At 42.7% G+C, this 22,212-nt stretch overlaps 1 protein-coding gene across 4 annotated transcripts in view; it reads right to left on the bottom strand.

Moving 5' to 3' along the window:
- The window catches only part of GAD2 (glutamate decarboxylase 2), a 56,255-nt gene that overhangs the window by 31,937 nt on the left and 2,106 nt on the right, over positions 1-22,212 (bottom strand). The window contains exons 2-7 of one of the 4 annotated variants that reach the window (XM_073334284.1): positions 22,065-22,124; positions 21,709-21,858; positions 20,211-20,444; positions 13,687-13,777; positions 12,709-12,821; positions 7,102-7,217 (exon numbers count right to left, since the gene is read on the bottom strand). In XM_073334284.1, coding sequence (XP_073190385.1) covers positions 7,102-7,217; positions 12,709-12,821; positions 13,687-13,777; positions 20,211-20,444; positions 21,709-21,858; positions 22,065-22,124 — 764 coding nt within the window. Of the gene's footprint in view, positions 1-7,101; positions 7,218-12,708; positions 12,822-13,686; positions 13,778-16,964; positions 17,086-20,210; positions 20,445-21,708; positions 21,859-22,064; positions 22,125-22,212 lie in introns of those variants that run through there. The other 3 variants (XM_073334285.1, XM_073334287.1, XM_073334286.1) reach the window with 3 other exon arrangements.

Genomic DNA, 22,212 nt, shown 5'->3' with positions numbered 1-22,212 from the left:
AAGTGATGGGATGAAATTGAGCAAAGAGAAAGCAAGTCAGAGTATTAGGAAAACTTTCCTAACAGTGAAGACTACTGATCTACAAATCTCCCTAGGGAAGGGGTAGAAGCTTGGTCACTTGGGTAAATTAAAACTAAACTGGATAAAGCACTCAAGAATATAGTGGACAGATCAGTTTGGGGGAACAGTCCTGTTTTGACACAGGGGTGAACAAGATAACCAAAAGGTTAAACATATTTAGCTGGCGGGGGCCGAGAGGAGTTGGTGAGAAATTAAGTCTCATTATGTTAGCACTGGGTTAGAGTGTTGCTGGGTTCTGTGTGGCAATGAAGGGAAGAGGAAGTGAGCCCCACCCCTATCCCTGTGGCAGTGCAGAAGCTATCCAGATCTTGGATTCTGTCATGGACTGGGGAGAGCAGGGGCTGAATGCCTATACACCCCTCTGAGAAAATATGAGTTAGGAAGGTGGTGAAGAGAGATTGGAAGTAGGCACAGCCATGCTCCTTACATGCTGGGCAGTGGAGCTGGACATAAGGTGAGGGAGTGTGCTGTATCCGGTAATGGGCTGACAAAGCACACTGCCCACTTTTGTGTGACACCCCATTAACAGGAAGAAAAGCCCTGCCTTCCAGAAAGTGTATGGAGGGCAACAAAGATAACCCTGAAGAATTGAGGTTACAAGGTAAAACTGAGGAAGCTGAAGTTATTTCTCACAGGTGACATTCTTTGAGATAGCTTAGCAAGGGATTCCAGATGTATGAGATACTTATGTTTTATGCCAGCAAGGGATTACAGCTGAGTGAAGAAGGGTTCAAGAGAAACCTAGATTTGTTTTTTGAAAGGGAAGTGTTTTAAATGTAATGCTGAAAAGCAGGAAGGGTAGAGTACTGTTAACGCCAACTTATTAGGGTAGATTATTACCCACCATAAAATGGACATGTTAAGCTAGGAGATTCTTTCCTCTTTCTAAAATTTCTTAGGGTGTTTGGAATAACTTTGTTTGTCTCCATCATCCTTTGTGCCCCCTTTTTTTTATATTGAACTTTGTAGTGTGGGAAGCACAATAAAAATTTATTATGGGGCCGTTAATGAGAGAATCAGGCCTTTCCAAAAAATGAAGAATTGAAATCATTCTGCTAATTAGATTTAAAGGTTCATTAACAATTTCGGTGACACTGAAATATATGGTGACCTATTCTTATCTTACATGATCCCTGCTGTAATATATAGATGATTATGACATTCAATCTTCTGCATATTTTATGGCTTAATAAATCATCATCTCCTAATTAGGGATGTCTGAAACTGAAGAAGAAAAAAAACTTATAATGTTGTGATCCCCAATGCCCATGTCTGTTCTGGTCCGGGGGAAATTCATAAATAAGCTTTGTGAAGGGAATTAACTGGGTGGGGAATTAACTCCCAAACTCTGGGCAGGCTGAACAGCCTATCAGATAGAAGAGTGTCAGTTGACCCTCCAAAACAAAAGAAAAGGAGTACTAGTGGCACCTTAGAGGCACCTCTGTGATCTCTATGTAGAGACTCTGGAACATGGCTCCTGTGTAAGTGTGGGGTCTCGTCCCCTACAATTTCTCCACATTAGCCTATTTAATGGAGACACCCTCCATGGCACAAAGGGTACGAAGAAGCTTCCCTCTGCAGTTCCACCCAGGGTTTAAATGGTGTGGAGGGCCTTATGTGGACTCTCTGCACCAGAGTGACTCACTGTAAATGTCTAATAGCAAAAGGTAGCATTTATTGCAATTCTCTATCGAAATGGAATCCTCCCAGGGTATGTGCATGCTGGTTATTGTCACATAAATGTTCTAAACACACTGAAGTAAGATATGTGTCTTTGTGTGGTGTTATATTTGCTGCTGCTAGAAGGTTAGCAGGTATTTTGTTAATGTTAGGGGAGGATTAGTTATCATAATTCTATGCCTCTCCCTGACATGCAAATATTTCTACCTTTTACATTTCAAATAATGTATCTGCACAAAGCCTTCCTCATGCAACGAAGTCCAAGGCCAACACCTGGTTTTCTTTGGTTTATTTGTGGAATGCTCCAAGGAGAAATTGTACAGGTCTGAAAATGAAACCAAGCAATCAAAGCTGGAGCTGTTGGCAGGAAGGCCCCAATCCTGCAATCTGATCTGAGTATGAGTGGACTCCTATGTCCATATGGAGCCCCGTTTACTTCAGTTGGACTCTGTGCTGGTATACGATGTAAATACATTGATTTAAACGGAGTTATTCCTCAATCAAGCCCACCAATTTTTCGAATCCTTATGTATGAGGTAATCAAAAAAGAAACGGCAATCAGAGCGTTAAAATTGATCTTAATTTCTATGTTGGGAAGAAAGCTACTTTTCTCTAGATGATGGAAAACACAACCTCTGCCCGCTTCCTCTGCATGGTTAGAGGAATAAGTACTCTGCCATGCATTTAGTGGAGAAACTATCCCGGTTAGGAATAACTTCATACTGTATGGCACCAAATGAAAACCCTAGTCTCCAGTATCCTCAAATCTCTCCCTAAAAACACCATCATGTACGTGTTACCTCTGGGAGCCTTATCTGTGGAGCAGGGCCTGGAAAACTATCTCCTAGGGAGAGCTCGCTGAAGAACAATAATTCCATTTCATGACAGTATTTGAGATTTGGAAATTTGTTTTCAGTACACTGGAACAAAACCAAAACTTTAGAATGTTTTTGTGAAACAAAATTGTATCAAAATGTCCATTTTTGGATCAAAAAGGTTGATTCCTTCCTCTCTGGAAGTGACCATTTTGCACCCCAGAAACTTACTGGCAAAAGCTTTGTCAGAATTGCTAGGATGCTGCCAAGTGTTTCAGCTTTGACAAAGCATCATTTATCAGCCAAAAAAGCATTGAGGAGAAAATGTTTTGAACAGCTCCACCCCTATGGTTTTCATTACAGTGCCAACTTTGGTCCTCATTACAATTAATGGATGTAATCAGAGCTATAACCCCCTGCACTGCTCCCAAGCATGTGACAGGAAATTCTGTGACTCCCACAAACCTACAAATTTGACTATTGGAGCACGAGGTGACCTCTGCCCCCATGCAGAAGTGCTGGTGGGTGGCGGGGGAAGGGAAGGAGATTGACCGCCTCTAAAATCAGCAGATCTACATGGATCTGAAGGATGTGCAGAAGCCAAGGATATTCTGGAGGCCCTGGGCCTCCACACTGGCTCCCAGCCTCCCGCTGACTCCTTCCGGGCCCCTGGGCCATGTTGCCAGTCATTACTCTAGCTGCCATTTTTCCTTGAGTCCTTCTTGGGCAGAGTGGAATGGGGCAGCGGGTAAGTTGACACTTAGCACTATCTTACCCTCCAAACTCCTGCAGGCTTGGAGGAGAGGAGATGACGTGGAGGCAGTACTCTTCTTCTGTCACCCATGCCCAGACACGGCTGCTTTTTATCCCTGGAACCCTAGGAGGAGACCCTATAGCCCTTAATTAATCTCAAGACCACAGATTAAGTGAAAGCCTTTTAGGGCCTAAACTTGCAGTCCTTGAGGATCCCTAAGGTTTTGGGGTTTGCAAGAAATGCAGGCTCAGACCCTAGGCCATGCATTCCTCCGTGAGCTAACTCAGCAAATAATCTAGCTGGATTTCATACCCTTCTTAAATCTGAGTTTGCATTATGTGGAACAAAGAAGGATATTTACTTACATACTCTTAAATCATTGTAATGGCTGAGAGCCTGGGATTGATCTCACTTTATATTAGTGTAATTCCACTGAAATCAATGGAACAAACGTGGTGTGAAGCCAATGTGAATGAGCTTAGAACAATCCATAGGTGTTTATCTTTAGCGTCTCTTTTCTTTATCCTTCTACTATTTGGTTGAATAAGGGGAAATACCATTAACCTGGTTTTTTTCACTGTAACTTTTTATTTTTGTATTTAGAACCCAGTGATTTTCAGATCAAAAGTTTTACATTTAAACACGTGTAACTGAAAAAAGGAATCTGGCCCAAAGTTACAGTATAAGGTGCAACTGCAAAGCTATATGGACAAATACGGTGCAAAATACTGTTCTCAGTTTGCATCATATACGTAACAATTTGCTTTGGAGTGTGCACAAATATACACCTGGGACCAGATCTACAGGACCAGGCATTTGATGTCAACTTCAGCTTAGCGGGGGTTCGGGGGGAACAACACACACCTGATCCTGAGGTGACAGTCCAGTCCCAAGAAGCAATTTATAGAAACCATAGGGCTGCTCTAAGTTGTGCCAAATGCCAGGGTCCCCAGGGGATTGTTCTGGCACATGGGAATTGATGCACCACAAAGGTGTTTTGGGCATCCCCACTTTCCTTGGCCTATACGATGCTCCCTACAGTACATAAGCAAACACCTTAGCTAAACACTTAAAGCAGTGTTCAGTCTGCTTTTCATTGCCAGAACAGCACAAAGCAGACATAATGGAACCAAGGAAGTGGCTCTAAGTCTTGGACTTTCATTGGGTTTGCAAAGTTATATAAAAATGGAATATAATGGGTGACATCCAGGATTTTTACCTATGAAGGATCCATTTACAAGGTCTCCTCTCTCTTACACCAGACTCAAACCAACATCATTGACTTGAAGGGAGTTACTCCACATCTAGTGCAAATGAGATCAGCATTTGGCTCGAGAAAGCTGTGCCAGTAAATATATAACATTAAATTTAACCCTGGTGTAAGCAAGTGCATCTTAATAGAGCTACACCAGGGCTGAATTTGACCCATAAAGTTGTAGGTTAGCTATAGCAGTGTCCTAAATGGTGGGATGGAATAGAAGTGATGCAGAGTCAAAGGTATGTCATAATATTGTACAGAATACAAAGGGTCTTCTAACTGAAGCATACACTAGATGTCTGAATATTCATTGGCTCAAGGGGCCAGACTGTGATTTCAGTGTAAACCTGGAGTAACTCCATTAATGTAACGATGGAGGTATTCCAAATTTATGTTGGTGAAAATGAGAACTGACTCCGACTGCTTGTGCTGATATTATTGTCTTGGATTTGCTCCTGTTGGATTTTTACTTTTCCAGACACACCATCTTTATTCACCTAAAGATATACAGCAATTTTATACCTGGGTTTACTATTCCATCATAAACACAAATAGAGGGGCAGAGTGTGTGGAATGCTCGCCCTGTAGCAACACTGCTTGGTAATGGCATGTTGCTGAATCAGAAAGAAGTTAACGTCAGGTTGAATTGTATTACATGGACAAGGTGGCCAGTTGGGTGTGCTAACTGACATCCAAAAATCCCCGAGTCTGTTCTGATTCTGAACAACACTTCTATTCTAAATAGGATTATGCCGCTGGGACTATGACATTTCTGGAATCGTTTCTATTATACTTTAAAATAAATAAATAAAGCACCCAAACCTGCAAGTTTTGTGTAATGAACTAAGGGTTAGAGGACTCAAATAACTCAGTTTCATCAAGCAATATTGTAAAAGGCATACTACTGGATATTTTGTGGGAAACTATAGTTCACAGGGTAGTTTGATCCCTGGAAACTGGGATTCTGCATTGTTATCTGTGGTTTTGCAGCTGTTTTGTGGAAGGGGCAATAACTGTAATTTAAGACCATTTAATAATATAACTATCAGCTCTCAGGGATTATATTACATACTGTGGCCTTGACAACACACTTGACTTTGGAATACATTTTAGTCACTTTAAGTAGCAATATTCCTGCCCCTTAGCATGAAAACTCAATGATGTTAAGGCTCATTTCATTATTTTGAGACTGATAGTAAGATTTGATGAATTGTTTACTGTTCCAGTTCTATGAAATATTGTTAGATTACATAGTGACCAGAGGGAATTATTATTTTAAACAACCTTGTTTGTAAGAATTTGCTGGGTTCCTGGTTTTCTATTGATTATGTATCCATTGCCGCATGGCCTTTTTGGATAGTCATTATTATTTTATGGATTATTTTTCTCTCTGATTGCTGTGGGGCCAAATTCTTAGCCCAGCTGCTCTGCTGTATAGAGCCTGCAGGACCATCTAGTCTCTGCAGACATGGGAGCAAACACAGATCCTGAAAGGGACCTTCCCTGCAGACATCCATGTAGCAGCTTTGAGGCCACTTAACCCTTTGTCCTTCCCAACGGTGGACACCCCAAATTTGACTGTTCACATTGCCACATATGGCACTGATGTCTTTGAGGATGAGGCCTGGGGAGGCACTGAGCATGTGCAGCGCCCCTGCTGATGCCCTCGGCTTAAAGCAGTCACTTGGAGGGAAATCTAGAGGGGGAGCATGACCTGTCTTCTCTTTCCACCCTCTTCTCCTACATGGGGAGGTTAATACAGCGCTAAAGCCAAGAAAATTCCACCATGGGGAGAGACAGGAGTGGGAAACTCACTACTTCTCCCACACATGGGGCAGTTGTGGTTTTTTCCCCTCACCCATCCCATGTGTGAAGCCACCTCCCCTCATCCTAGCACTGGTCAGCTCAGTGCACAGCCAGTTTATGCAAGTGCCTAGGGCATATGCATCCCTTATTGCCAAAGAAGCTGGACTCAGGGTTTGGTTCATGCTGATAAATCAATGGTAAACTCAGCCTATCCCCCATGTTCAGCAGCAAGCATAGATCTGATATTTATTCTACTGCATGTATGGCATTTAAATATCACTGTCTTCATGTATGTTATCACATTGTTATTAAATTATAGTAGGAACAGTGTCAGTTACTGATGTTTGGATTTACAGAGACTTGCTATTTCTGTTAGAGCAATATAAACAGAGAAATCACTGCCAGAGTGTTATAGAGCCTGATTCTGAGCTCAGTCACACTGGATTTCGCAGTAAAATTTACACTGAGATAAGTGAAAGCCAGAAAGACACAGTGATTTATAGATCTTGCTTTAGAATATCATACATTTCAATATCAAGCATTCAGTGTATCCCTTCATGTAACAACAGTATATCCCTTTTTATTACCAGTGAGAGTATAACAGAAATGAAGCCAGGTAGCTACAAATCCCTTGCTAGGGTATTCTTTCTGTCCTGGTTTAATTAAGAAAAGAAGTTTAACAAACTGGATAAAATAGAAACACATACATGCTCTGAGGTGAGGGCAACCAGCCTGGGAATAGCTGCCATTCCTTTCTCTTTGACTTCTGGGAACATCTTGAAACGTGCAATCAACATAGCATACATGTTAGATATGGCACCACCTGGAGTCCACAGTAATACACTGTTATTTTTTCTATGCATTATTAACATCATTTTAATACAAACACTCTTGTTACAGTTTTTCCAACTCAAGTTCATAGGCAAGGGAGCATGAATGGTTCTTGCTCATTGTTCCTCTAATTGGGGGGCATAGACCAAATGGATCTATTAACACCCCTCCCACGCCCCAAGGTAAGGACGCATGTGAAAAGTTAAGCTGGCCAAAATGGGGTCATGGGTTTCTGCCCTCTCCCCATTCCTGGGTGCCACTTCCCCCCATTTTCCAAACATATCCATCTCTTTCCTAAGAACAGTTGCACATGCTGCTAATTTGTATTCTTATGTGATGCTCTGATCCCATATGTGAGAAGGCAAAGGGCCTCTTTCAACGTGTAAAACACCACCGGAAAAGTTGCCAAGTGGCACATGAGAGAGACATACTCTCTGCCCTCAAAGACTCCAGCATCTGTCCCAAATCCAGTGTCCTGGATATACCACCAGGTCAAAGCATTAGGGCAACCAGAAAAAAAGAAAAGAAAAGAAAAGAACATCAGTCCAACAATAGTTTTTTTTATTTTAAAATCTATTCACAACCCTGCCCTCTGAAAGGATTTTTTTTCCCCACAGTGGTGTTGGGGGATGGGGAGGGATTAAATTTCTCTAACAATATTCTATCAAAATCATTTTCATACATTGATTAAAAATATCAGTTTCAAGTGTCAGATTGATACACCTTGTCTAGAGCTGAACTATGTTTTGATCTACATAATTCAGTTGCTAATGCTTAGATTAAACAATTTAGACACAAGAAACACAGTAAAAGGTGCTCTTTGGTTTCTTTTCTTTTTAAAAGCTCGGTAAAATGGACCTGTAGTTCAGCAAGATATATATATATATAGCCTGGATATAGCCCAACAACCCATTGTTACTATGGGATATAATGCACCCCGGCTGCAGGTTTTACAATAGTTCTGTATCTGTTTAATTGTTATATTTTAGGTTTAAAAATGGTGGGGCAGATTGTAAGCAAGTGTAAATCAGGGTAACTCCATTGACTTCAATGGAGTTACATCACATTACACCAGCTGGGGCTTCGTCTGGTAAATTTCACATTGTTTTGACTTTTACTTTTTGTTACAGTGAACAAGGAGTTATGTATACTATTCCACTGTATGCCAAGAATTGTGCTTGTATCTCCCTTTCTAACTGATACTCTAGTTCAGGGTTTTTCTTTAAATTAAGACTAATCTTCAGTCTTTATAAGACGTGCATTTCATTCTGATCTCACTTGCACTGGTGTAAATTAAGATTAGCTCCACTGAAGTCAATGGAGTTGCACCGGTATCAAACTGGTGTGAGAGCAGAAGCAGGCTTGTAAATGGTTTATTCTTTACAACGCATTGTGAGGTATGTAGGTATTTTAATGCTCATTGTTACAAACGAAGAAATTGAAGCAGGGAAGGCCAAATTTACATGCCTAAAGTATTCAGTTGCCTCACTGTAGAATTATATGCCTAAATTAAGGCAGCTGAGTCTTAGAAATTTGGTCTAAATAACTTGTCTAAGGCAACAAATGGAATTAGTGTCAACACCAAGTTAAGAATGTAGGAGTTCCTACATCAACGGACTGTTTCTATCACTCCCTTTATTGTTTAGCCATTTAGAATTACATTTATTAATGGGCCTCAGCCTAGGCTCTCATTTTTGCAGACACATTTTTATGCCCATAATTAATTGTGGGTGCCAAAGACACCTGCAAAAGTACAGCTCAAAATCAGGTCTGTATATGGTCAATTGCAGAGAATGGATGGAGTTAGAGACTTTTCTTCACAGCAGTGAGAGCTTTATATAAAACTATTCTTTCATTTGGAGATGCAGGGATTAGAACTAAATGGGGATGGTACAGTACCCTGACATAGAGGAAAAAGACAAAGATGGTTTTGACTATTGCCGAAACAAGCGGATCTGGCACAATAGCTACTGCTTCTTAAGAAGTGTGAAGTACAGTATAAACAAGTAATCTGCTCTGATCAGAAATCATATATGAATGATACAAGACTACATTCCAGATGACCAGTGTGTATATGTGCATTCCATAAAACCAGGGATTGTGGAGCCCCTACCCAAAACTCCTCCTTTTCCCCTGAAGCTAGTTTCTCCTCTGCACAGGGAAGGAAGATTCCTATTTTGAACATAGGAGGACTATACATAGGGGTGCTGCCTTGTTTTTGTGGCTAAACGGCATATTTCCAGAATTTGACCCATTTGGTGAAATCCTGGCCCCACTGAAATCAATGGCAACACTTCCACTGACTTCAATGGGGCCAGGATTTCTCCAGTTGGGTGTATGTTTTGTGGGTCACTCCACCTCATATAACCACCTACCAGACTTCATAACTGAAACAGGCCCTCTACCTAATTGTGCTACTCTTTTAATCTAGTAATAAGGATATGCCTAATTACCATCCACATCGGTATTGCCTTGTCCATTGGCTTGTACTGTCCAAGCAGTATTGTTATTAATCCTCTTTTCTGTACTAGGCTTTTTTACACTCCAACAGGGCTGCTCCATCATGTAGTTTGAACAAGAAAGTCTTTAGAATCTATAAAGTTGTTTTATTAGTTGTGATTAAAAGCTTGGTGGGAAATGGTTTTCCTACCCCACAAGAATTTTCGAGATTTCAAAATTTTTTCCATCCTGAATCATGGGAAAAAAAAAGTGAAATCTTAAAACATTTTGAGACCAGATCATCAGAAAAAAAAAATTAGATCAGGTCAACTGAAATTTTTCTTTTCAGTTTTGACCTTTTACATTTTAAAATCTTTTTTGATGTAAATTAACAAAAATTTTAAAACAAAACATTGTTTCACACTGAAAAATGAAACTTTTTGTTTTGAAAGTGTTGAAGTGTCTTGTTTTGACAATTACAAAACTTTTTTTCCAATTATTTCTCAAATCAGGAAATTCATCAATACTGATCCTTTCCCACAAGCAGTTTTGGTTTTGACTACTCAATGTTTTCTGATGCAAAAATATTTCATCAGAAAATTCCTGGCCAGCTCTAATTGTGAATGCAGACACTGTACACACAGGCTCAATAACTCCCTAATCAGAGACAGCATTTTTCTTTGTGCCACCTCCTGATTAGTAGTGCTGTGCAGAGAACAATTAGCTAAAAGGCAAACCCAACCATCCAGTACATCTCAGGTGTAGAAGAAGGGATTGTATGCAAAGCAGAAACAATGAGCACCCCACAAATGAAACCTAGAGTAGCAGAATACAGCTAGTTAGTAGGACATACTGTTAACTAGTATGGCACCATGACATGGTGAAATCCTCTGACCTAGAGGAAGCTTTTAGAGGCAATGAGACAAATTCCGATGTGATATAAACAATGGTGTAAGTTGCACATTGAGTGTAAAGTTGGTCAGAAAATAGACGTGAGTGGGTTTAAGTGGTACCTGGTTGCAGATTCCCTTTGCTTCATCTTATCTTTCCTTGTCTTAGAGGAGGCAGCATTGTCTAATGGCCTTCTGTTCTCAACTTTACGACAGACCTGCTATATGACTTTGGGCAAGTTACTTCACCACTCTGTGCCTCCGTTTCCCCTCTCATTCTTTGTCTGTCTTTTCTATTTAGATTGTAAGATCTTTGGGGCAGGGACTTGTCTCTCACTGTATGTTTGCACAGTGCCCCATACAACAAGGCCATGAGCTTGATTGGAGCCTCCAGGCACTACCATGATACAAACAATAAATAAAAATAATAATACCCTCTTGTTGATTGCTAATCCACCTCATTTGCCACTTGCTGAATGTTACACTTGCTTTGCTAACCCACCGAATGTCAAATCAGTGCAAGCTACACAACTTTAACACTTATACTCATTCTCTGACCACCTTAACATCCAACATGTAAATTACACTACAGTTGATTTGGTCCAGAGTCTTCCACGGGAATTGAACCAACATAGTCCAGGCTGAATTCGACCCATAGTCTACAAATAGCTATAGAGCCATGTATAATATTGACTTTCAGCAAGGCACAATCCAGTCCTCCCTCCTTATGTCAGGAGAAGGAAAGTGACGATAGTGTAATCAAGGAATTGCTCCTATCTGTACACTATTGCTGAACGCACTGCAGTTTACAGTCTCTCACTTTGCCTACTTAACCCTCTTCTGGTTTTCACATTCTGTATGTGGAGTGCTTTGGCTGTGAGCAGGCATAGTAATACCCACGAACAGCAGCAGGTTCCTGTGCATTATGGAACAAAACTCCCCCTGCTTCAGTAGGAATTAGGTCAGATTCATATAGTGCTATTTAAATGCTCATTAATAATAAGTAATATAAATTTCCCGCTCTCACTATGTTTGAAATTCACTCCTGTGCAAAGGGCCGGAACAAGGCCCAAGAGCCTACTTAAGCCCTCTTGAGTGGCATGCGAGGTGGGCTTTGCACTGGTCCTCTGCACAGGAATGGACTTCACACTCAGTGTACATGGGGGGGCTCAGAAATACCTGTGATGATTAGCTGTGCAGTCTACTCATCGGGTGATAGTCAAAACATCTTTTCCCCCCCACCCCGTGAGGCCACTAAACCTTTCTTTCCAGACCAGATTCCTCCCCCAGAGGTCATGCTGTTGTTGTGAAATTGACAAAGGTAATCTATAGAGTGCTAAGTCTTTGTCCCTTTTCTGGATAGTTTCTGTAGCTTTGGGAGATAAATACATACGTAATTTTAAATAATAAAGTTTCAGAGTAAAATGGGAAGTGAAGAAGAGTGTAATGCAAAAGATTAAATGGCATGCTGAAAATATGAGACATCTCAGGGAAATAGTGCTTGGCACTGACAATGATTCCTCTATAATTAATCATACTCATTTCTTGACTTATTGATTTGCCTCGAAGCAGCTAGGGCTCTGATCTTGCAAGTGCTTGCACACTTGAATAACTACTCACATGAGCAGTCCCCTGGAATTCAATAGGACAACTCACCTGTGTAAAATTATTCGTATACATAAGGATTTGCAGGATCTTGGCCAGGCTTTGTATTTACTGATAGGGATGCTACATTTTCCTGCTCACTTAAATTTCTACTGTAATGATGGAGGGCATCAGAGTGTTTCTCTGTCTCATTAGTAATACTATATTATTTTATTTTATGTAATACATAAGGAAGTAGGACCATAGCAGAACTGCAGGGCAAATGTCTCTTCCGATTATGTTTTCCATGTACCACTATTGCTGTTCATAATGCAGCATAAATTTGCTTGAAGGGAGTATTCAACAGTGACAGACATTAAAATCCCTAATAATCACATCCCTGAATTTCATAAATATGCAGTACTTTTATCCAACAGAGGACAGCGGTTGTTATTAGTGAGTGACCTCTTGAAACTGTGGATTTCACTGTATTGACTCTTTAGCTAGATTAGTTATGAGGTCTGTCACAGTATAGTCTGAAACACAAAGAAAGCTTGAAATGTCATATACCAGGTGAAAATATCCCATCGCCACAGCCCCCTGGCCAGCCAATCATTTCTCTCATTTTCCTTAGCGTGACATATTCCAAAAGTACAAACACTGGAGCAATTTCATAGGTGAACCTGAAATGCAGTAATGGCCATATTTTATTCTTTTTATTTAAAACATTAATTTACTACTTAAAATATCTACACAATTGTTTCCATTGTCAAACCCTGCATCCATATTATGTATATATACACTGTATCAGCATACAGTGCAGAGAACTATATTTTGCAGTATATTTGATTACTTTCTTTCTGCCTTGAAGTTTAACTGTTTAGAACCCCACACCCGTGAGGTGCGGAGGACTCTGCTCCCATTGACTTCAGCAGGAGTGGAGCTTGCTCAGCTTCCTGCAGGACAGGGGCTCACATTATTATCATGCGTTCAAGAGCTATTGACCAGAACAAGGCCTTTCACTTCACATGCAAATAAAGTCAATGGGACACAGTGCACAAAGAAAATCATGAGCATACCACACTTTGTGGGCCTGGAGCCTTAGAAATAAACTTTGGGGCTGACCCTGCAGCCCTTCGCCACTTGGCTCGTCCCACTGAAACCAATGGCACTAACCCACCGGAGTCCGGATTGCAAGGTCGGGTTCTTTGGTAAGCAAGTCTATTTATATAACAACAGCTGTTTATGTTTCCATTTCACATTTTACTTATTTATGTTTGCAAAATACAAAACTATTTCCCCTTTCATTTGCAGGAATTTTATCAGAGCTGTCATTTTATTTACGTGATGAATTTTTTTTATGGGCGACAACATACAAAACAGTTTTAAAATAACATGCTGGCTGTATTAAAATTTAAAAGGCAGACAAATGATTTTCCTGCTAGTTTCACATAAAAGGCTTTCTTTTACCTACAGCTACAGCAAATACTGCGGAATCTAATTTTAAAATTAGCCTAGATAATAATAGTGGCAAATTCAGCTACTTACATATTAGTATTTGCTGTTGATGTCAGCCAGTCTGCAGCTAATCCAACCATGTCCAATCCAGTTGAAAGTTGATTGAAATATCTAGGATGCCCTGCATAAAATGGAAAAAATGTATCAGAAGTCTGAGGAAGCAGAATGAAATTGCTCAATACTGATTGGTGTATTTATCTCAGGATTTTTACACAATGGACAAGCATCATCAATGTGTGAAACACAACAACAGCTCTTTTGTAATGGGGAGATTATTTTCCCCTTTCTTATTTCAAAATAAGTAAAACAGGAACAATGAAGTAGAGCTAGGAATTATAAATTCTATCATTTTCTATTGCTCTTGCCATTTGTATTGAAAATTAGCATGATGCTGCTGCACTCAAATAGCTGTTTGCCCCTGCATGTGTGTCACATGTTGTCACTGACTGCTTTTGCTTGGGCTACGTTTGAAAGGCATGCATAGCACACCATCTGAGGCGCTTGCCACTGCTTATAACAACATCAGTGATGAATGGCTAATGATTATAAAAGACAGGGCAAAACGAGAAAATGGAACACTTTGCTGACTGCTTTGAACATGACTCAGAGGCTGATGATTGTGCAAATATGGCATGGACTGTGGTAATACTGGGCATTTCTTTGCTGTCAGAATACAATTATAAATAACAGAGCTTCCTAGTAATTGTGATTTTAAATAAACCTGACAAAAGGGAACATTGCTGCTATGTCGGAATGATGCATGAAAATATATTCAATGGGATGAGTAGTCCATTTACAAGATTTCTCTCGCCGACTTCTGGATTTTTCTAACCTCCTGTCAGATATTTTATTTCAAAAATATGCCCAGAGCTATTAAAACTGGGAATACAAATAACTCATAGAGCTCACTTGACTAGTCATGTCCTGCCCTCCTGTTTAGAATTACATGGCTTTGCTACCAGCAAGAATTTTGAAAGATTAACAATTACGTAAATATCATCTCATTCAAAGGAAAGCGTTCCTGCTTAGAAAACACCTGTCCTAACCCAACTGGCAGACTGGTACTGACCACATGGGAAACATAAAATACAGCAGGGTGATTGAGGAAATGCAAACAAAAAACAAGAGAAAACTTATCTCCTAGTCTCTCGTGGTCTGTTATCAGGCACATACACATGGCTAAAAGAATTGTGCTGAGAATTACCCACATGCCCCCCCAGCTCACAGCACACAAAGGCTGAATATTGGGCTTTGTGGCTGGAAGTAAGCGTGGATTAGTAGTTGGAAACAAAATCCAATTCCTCCCATCCCATAATCCAGGGACATAGCAGCCCACACCTTCTATGCAAGGATTGCTGACCCTTGGTACATGACCATGATCCATTGGTACAGATCCATGACCCCTTTCTCTGGTCAATCATCAATGCTTCCCTCTATCTTTGCAGCTGGCACAGAGCCTATCCCCCTAATGCTCAGGGGGCTTCGGAACTCCCCATTATGGCTTCAGTCACACAAGGATACCACAGATATTCAGCAATGTGGGAGGACCTTGCTCAGGCTCTCCGCCAACAAGTGAATTCCCGCCTCAGTGAAGATGTGCTATTCTGTGGTAGCTTTCAACATTAAGGGTCAAATCATGTCCTCCCTCAGGAAAACTCACAGAAAGTCTGGGAAACCCATGGGGGTCCAGCTGGGAGTCTATGGGGAAATCCTGCGGAATAACAGAGTTCTGATGCATTTCTGCAGAGACCAGTGTCTCCTGCCAATCTCTATCTCCAGTCTCCCATAGCAGCATGGCTCCCTGAGGAACCATGTGCTCAACCTTTTCCTCGTCCACAGCTGGACCAAACAACCCCTGCCCTTTGTCGATGTCTGATAGTGTGGAACAGGATCTTCTGTAAGTTGCACTGACAGAACTTATTTAGTTATTTCACTTATTTAGGGACCTGGGGAAATTCCCACAGGTTGTCAGGGGGTGATGCTGCAGAGACAGGATCTTCCAGAGCTCTACCGGGTGCTGGCTCACCCACACTCCCTTCAAAACCACAGAGTCCTGCATGCATACGGCCTTCTCACAGGGATATCCTGGGGGGCAGGGAGAATGATGCGTTCACTTACCATCGCTTCAGCAAAATTTGGGCCCTGCTCTCCGCCTATAACAGGAGAGGAGATAATCTGACTCTAATTATAGACGCTTAGATTTCTCCATTATTGGGACTGCTTAAAGTCCGAGAGAGACTGTAAAGTTCTTTCACCCTATTGGATGGCTGAAATAAACTCTACCCTCATTTAAACCTGTGTAACCCACGGGACCAAAAAGCAGATCTTGCTTGAGGAATTAGGAAAAAGCGGTAGAATAGTGCTCTCCTACCTCAGTGCACGGCTATCAACATTGTTTTGCAACTAACTGAAGGAGGAGGGGACTAAAAGCAATCCAAATCTGAGGTGGGTTCAAGGGGAAACAGGAGAATACCACTGTCTGCTAGATTTATTAATTTAAAAATAGATAATTTGGACATATTTCTCTGTCACCCAACGCACTCTACAGACACTAATCAAGCTGCAAGGCACACCTGTGAAATAGCGAAGTCCCAGTACTATCCTAATCTTACAGATGGACAAACTGATGTAAGTGATGTGCCCATGGTAACACAGTGAGCCACAGTCAAAGCCAGCAACATAACCCCAGAGCACTGACATCCCCAGCTGGCAGCTCTTTCCCCTTTGCATTCTCTGTTATTTATTTACAGTTTTCTGTTGCCCTCTAATACTAACTGTATTTTCAATAGCTACACACAGAGACACACAAAAGCCATTGGTATTCATTCAGCTTTGTCAATCAACCTGCTCTGGCCACCTTCATGAACCTTCTGTATTTCCTACCTGCTAACTAGCAAACAGCACTGACCAAAAGCAATGCTGGACAAACACTAGTGACTAGTCCTTAGTCTGTTCACTGTCTGGAATTTCCACGACTTTTAAAACTCCAGCAAACTCCGGAAATGAATTGCAACGCTGCATACACCAGTGTTCCCAGAAGCTGAATTTTAACTGAACAAACATAAGAATTCGGACCAGAAGCACCTGTACCGAGGCACTTACCCAGGCAAGAAGCAGGGGGAAATACCACGTGACATATCTAACCAATCGCAATTAAGCAATACACAGTGAGTTTTTAATATTGATAATCAACCCATAGAGTAAACAACGGGAGAAGAGCCAAATCCGCTTTCCCACGAATAAAGCCTGGGAAAGCTGAGCTGGCCGCAGGATAGCAGGCTCCACTGATCGATTCAATAGTTTATTACCGATTGTTTCCTCGGATCCATTACCAAGCACGTCGACTCCGCTTAGAGAAAGAGCCCAAGGCGGCTTCAGGGCATTGGATTCTACATTGACCCCGCAGCTCGGAACAGGTGTTTTTAAGCCTCTCTGCCAAGCGGCGGCTGCTAAAATACACGGCTCCCCCGCTTAGCAAGTCAGAGAAGCCCACCGCCGGGAGCCTGGCCTGGCCTGCCAAGCGGCCGGGGCTGAGCAGGGAGGCGGCCGGGCGTTCCCACCGCGGAAGATGGGCTCTCCAGCGGAGCAAATGAGCTCTGAGGCTCGGGTGGGAAGCGCAGGGACCCGGTTCCGCGGGCGAGCCGAGCCGAGCCGAGCCGCAGCCCAGCGGCCAGGCCTTCGCTCCTACGGGCCGAGCGGAAAGCAGCGAAGCGCCTGCCCTGCTCCGGTCCCCGGGGCGCTCCCCACAGGGCGCTTCGTGCCGAGGCTGGGCGGGTGCCGCTGCCTTTGTTTGTTGCGCCCGGAGATGGACGCGGGAGACTCTTTCGCCGGGGCGCTGCTGGGCCACGCCAGAGGCGTGACAAAAGGCTCCAGCAAGTTACTGTTTCCAAGCCCCGCCGCGCCTCCTGCAGTGGCCTAGTCCTGCACGTGGCCGCCAGACTCGCTGGGTTTTACCGCCTGGGGTCACGGCACAGCGCCCCTTTCCCCGGCGACTGCCGCCATTTCGGCGCGCGACTGCAAGGCCATCGCACGCGGACCAGGGCTTTGGTGCAAGCGTAGCGCCAGCCTGAGATTCGTGCGCAGTAGCTCCTGGGGTACCAAGTAGCCTACCAAGAGCAGCGAAATGACCATGGTTTGAAGAGGCCGGCTAGCACGACTAGTCAAACGAGCCAGGTAATAAAGATACCGGCATGGACACGTGAAACGTGCAAACGACAGCTCGCTGCCAGTTCCATGCGGCTGCTCTGGCGTGCCGGACATTTTGGAAGAATCCAGAGGGTACGACACTCCTGATGAGAGATACTGAGTGGAGCTGGAGAGCCCTGGGCCAATACATCATTATTTCTTTCGGGCACCATTTAAAACCTAATCACACACAAAGTGTGTCTGGAGTTGCATTCCCTTGCTCCAGTTTTCTTGTAAAACCAGGGTCCCAGCTTGACCACTTGCTGGTGAAACTAAAAGAAGCCCGAGCAAACAGCTTTAATTTTAATTTTTAAAAAAATGCTTTAACTTTTAAAATGGTCACTGCAGTCATTTGAACTTTTAAAATATCATTTAAAGTATCGTTCTTCTGTATATTTTAATTACAAACGGGAAAATGTCCCCACATTTATATGGCACAACAGAAACAGTAACATTATTTGGAAGGATTTGTGTGTGCACGCTTTGCAGTAATTTTATTGCGTCGATATGCACGGAAGCGTAATGCAAATTGCACCTATGTATCAGCAGAGTGAGCCTGACAAACCCTGTCCTAAAGTGTTTGATCTAATCCAGTTAAAATATTTGTTCCCTATGCCATAGTGAGACATCGGACCAGGAGTTCCACCAAATGTAATGACTTCAATTATTTCCTATATATGTCGCCCGGCTCTTTTTAGGGAAGCTTTGGTAACATCAGAATCAAATAGTAAAAACACGGGGCCGACCCTGTCCCTTTGAAGTCAATGGGAGTTTTGCCAAAGACTCCAATGGATCAGGTTCGGGTCTATTCCACCCCATTCGATTTGTTAAAAGGCAACAAGCCCGTGTTTCCCGCAGAGTCTGAACAGCCGATATGCACATCACATTATCGTCTCCTTCAGATTTTGGACCCACATTTTGAAAGGATTTATGCTATTTAAAAAATATTTCCCCAGCGATTCAAATGCCCAGTGGGAGCTTCCTGAACCCTTGTTTTCGCCACAAACGGCTCTCTTAAATAACAGTATAAGAGAGGCTAAAGGCAGCTCTCTGTTTTCGGTTTATTCCGTGGGAATTTAATTAAATGGGTCCATATACGAATTTGCTGAATTCCGTTTAGCATCACTGAGATTATCATTTCCATGCGGCAGGTTGCCTAAGTGGAGATAATAACGACATGAGCAGGGGCAAATGGTGCTGTCTCTGAACAGATCAGAATTAATTGGCATATTTTTTGGTCATGACAATAACAAAAATAGCCATTAAACAAGCTCCTATTTCTCATGCTTAGAACCCAGTGGGAAAACCATGTTTTCTGCGTTCCACTGCGCCAGATTCTCCTATTGATACACCGAGCCCAGGAGTGGGCAGCCAGATCGCGTTCTCCGGGAACCGGGACTGTTCATTCTCCGCATCCAGCTTTTTTAGACACTGGAGATGCGGAACTCAAAGCCAGGGCTATCTGATGCGAAGGGCTATCTCGATCCACTGGGCACACAGGAGAGTTAGTGGCCTTTTGTATAAATAACATCGCCCTCAGCACACAGCTGTCTGCTCAGAACTTCCATTTAATGTGGTTCTTATGGCAATTTTAGTGGACAAATTAATTAATTGCTTCTTTTCTCCTCACCCCACCGGTCAACGGTAACACTTTCTTCTTAGAAGTGCTCGCTTGGGGGAGTAGCAATAAATCTCTGCTTCAGGGGCCCTATCCTGCATGCCTTATGAACTGAGAACTCAGGGAGTGGATTCTGCCACGTCGGTGTAAATTCGGATTTACATTTGTTTAGCTCCGAATTCATACCGTTGTAACCGAGCGCTGAATTTGGTCCCCATTAGCGGTTTAGGATGGAAGAGCGTAAAGAATGGATGAGGGGGGCCCAAAATGTGCTCGGTGTAAAAAGTAAGTGCTAAAAGAGCTACAAAGGTGGGAGAATGCTATTTCGTAGCGACTGATACATACAGGTTCCCCCTTTGACAGGGACATGCATTTGACTAAGGAAAATGTATATTGTTGTACTTAAACTATAACACTGTACATTTCACGTAGGAAAATATTAATAGCTCCAATAAATCATAGAATCATAGAATATCAGGGTTGGAAGGGACCCCAGAAGGTCATCTAGTCCAACCCCCTGCTCAAAGCAGGACCAATTCCCAGTTAAATCATCCCAGCCAGGGCTTTCTTAGTTTTCTTTCTTTCTTTCTTTTATCGACTGTTATGTATTTACAAATTACAATAGCTGCTTAAAGCCACACAAGGAAATATGCTATCTCAGCTTCACTGACTTTCCAAGGATCAGCAAGTGATATTTAAAAAAAAATAGTAAAAAAAAAATCACAGACTAGTATCTGAGCATGCCTGTTACCTGTTTTGATTGCATATTTTAGAGTTGTTCTGCAGTTCAACAAAATTTCTTCCAAGGTCTGTGGTTGGTCTGCCAGTTCCCAGTTATATTCCTGAAGAAGCTCATTTGGATAATGGAAATCGATAACCTTTGTTGATCTATCAAAACTTTTCACCACATACTGAAGCAAAATATCCATAACATCTTGTAGGAAAGACAGAGTTGTTATTTCCCCATTGCACGCTGGCAGAAGATCTGGGGGGGGGGGGGAATACATGAAATGTTAGCTCCAGTTTATTGTTTAATGTATAGATTTTTGACACAATCTCGCCCGCACTGATTTTAGGTCTTTTCTATTGACTTCAATGAGCGGAGGATCGGGTTTTTGATTTGGTAAGCAATCCGATGGGGTCTTATTTCAAAAATATTTTTTCTAGGAGATATGGTCAAGCTCTAAATTTGTTGTTAACTAGAAATTTGTGTAGAAAAATGCATTTTCTGACCAACTTTAAAAACATTGAAAAAAGAAAGGAAAAGGAATAATGAAAAGAGTTTCAGGGGAAAATAGGTAAATACTGCAAATGATACACGTGGAAGACCCAGAAGTGCATCACAATAAAATAGCTTTTTTGTGTCTGGTCAAATGGGAGGGTTGCAATACCTTAGTGATGTTTGAGTGCCTTTCCGTGAAATAACACGTTATGCTCTGATTTATTCAGATGTTTATTTATTCATAGATATTTGTATCTTTATTTAAACTGAATTGTGCGGGCCCGTGCCGCACAGAGCGCTAAGGGAAATCCCTATTTCTTCTGACTGTATCTTTGTAGCCCTGTAGCCATTAAATATGTAGGAGATTGTCAAGGCTGCTTGTTGTCCATGGGCCAGGAGAAGGGAACCTGCGGAGCTGGTGGTTCGAATGGGACCGTTTCTACCCAGCACATCCCCCTTGGGGCTTGGGGTATTTACTGGAGCAGAAAGACCGAGCTGTCCATTCATTAATTTGGCAAGAATGGCCGGAATTTAAAAATCGTGCTCGCCTGTCATGGCATCGTGTTTCTCAACAAAAGCTGCCTTCATTCTTCCTCGGGCAGCGCAGCTGAGAGGCCAAGCCAGTCCGAATAGCTCACTGGTGTGTGAGAAAAGTTTGTCATCTTTAGATCACCCCGCAGTCCGGAGTGGAACAGGGAAACCCTTCTTCACAGCAAGCCCAGGCAGGCCCGATGGCTGGCACTTAGAACTAGCTCCGAAGAGCAATACTGGGTTTATATGGAGATATATATCTGGTATATTTAATCCCAGTGTCCGTGCTATCCAAATAACCCCGTCCCAAACCTTCCTTCCTAGAGTAGCCCTGAGAATCCAACCGCTATCATTTAGCTCGTCTGTGGGTCTCCACCCCTTGTGTGTACGAGCAAGGTCTGCCCCTAGGGTTACGGTGGACTGTGAAAGCCCGAGCAGCTGGGAAGTCGGAGGCTTTCCATACCTACTTTCAAGCACACGCACGCGGTATCGTTACCTGTTGAGTGTAAAAATGCATAATTAATATCCGCTCTCTGGCAGCTACAGGGCTTGTCGGTGCAGGTACAGGCCGGTGCCTTCTCCGCGGAGTCCAGATCCTCCTTCGCCCCGGTTTCCGTGGGCTTTTCTCCATCCCCATACAGCAAAGCTAACGATGACACAAAAGACGCAGCCTAAATACATCGGCCGTGAAAACCCAGGGCCTGGACTGCAGCCCCCGCCGCGGTCCGCTCACCCTCTCGGCCAGCACAAAGGAACCTGAGAATCCCGCAGAGTCCCTCAGGGGGCTGCGAGTTCTTTCTTGCTTCTTGACCATTTCCCTGCAATTTCCTACCACTGGTTTCCCCCGCTTACCGCAGAGTTTGGTTCCAATTCCTCCTGTAAACTTCTGGGCAGCCTGACACCACGCTTTTGCTGGAAGAGAAAAAGGGCTGTGTGTATTATCTGGGGTGTATCTTTAGGATCATCTCGGAAACGGCGTGGCTCAAGTGCCCTGGTGGCT

This window comes from Lepidochelys kempii, chromosome 2 (assembly GCF_965140265.1).
Source record: "Lepidochelys kempii isolate rLepKem1 chromosome 2, rLepKem1.hap2, whole genome shotgun sequence".
NCBI lineage: Eukaryota > Metazoa > Chordata > Testudines > Cheloniidae > Lepidochelys > Lepidochelys kempii.
Note: the sequence above shows the minus strand (reverse complement) of the source record. Positions and strands in the feature narration are given on the sequence as shown.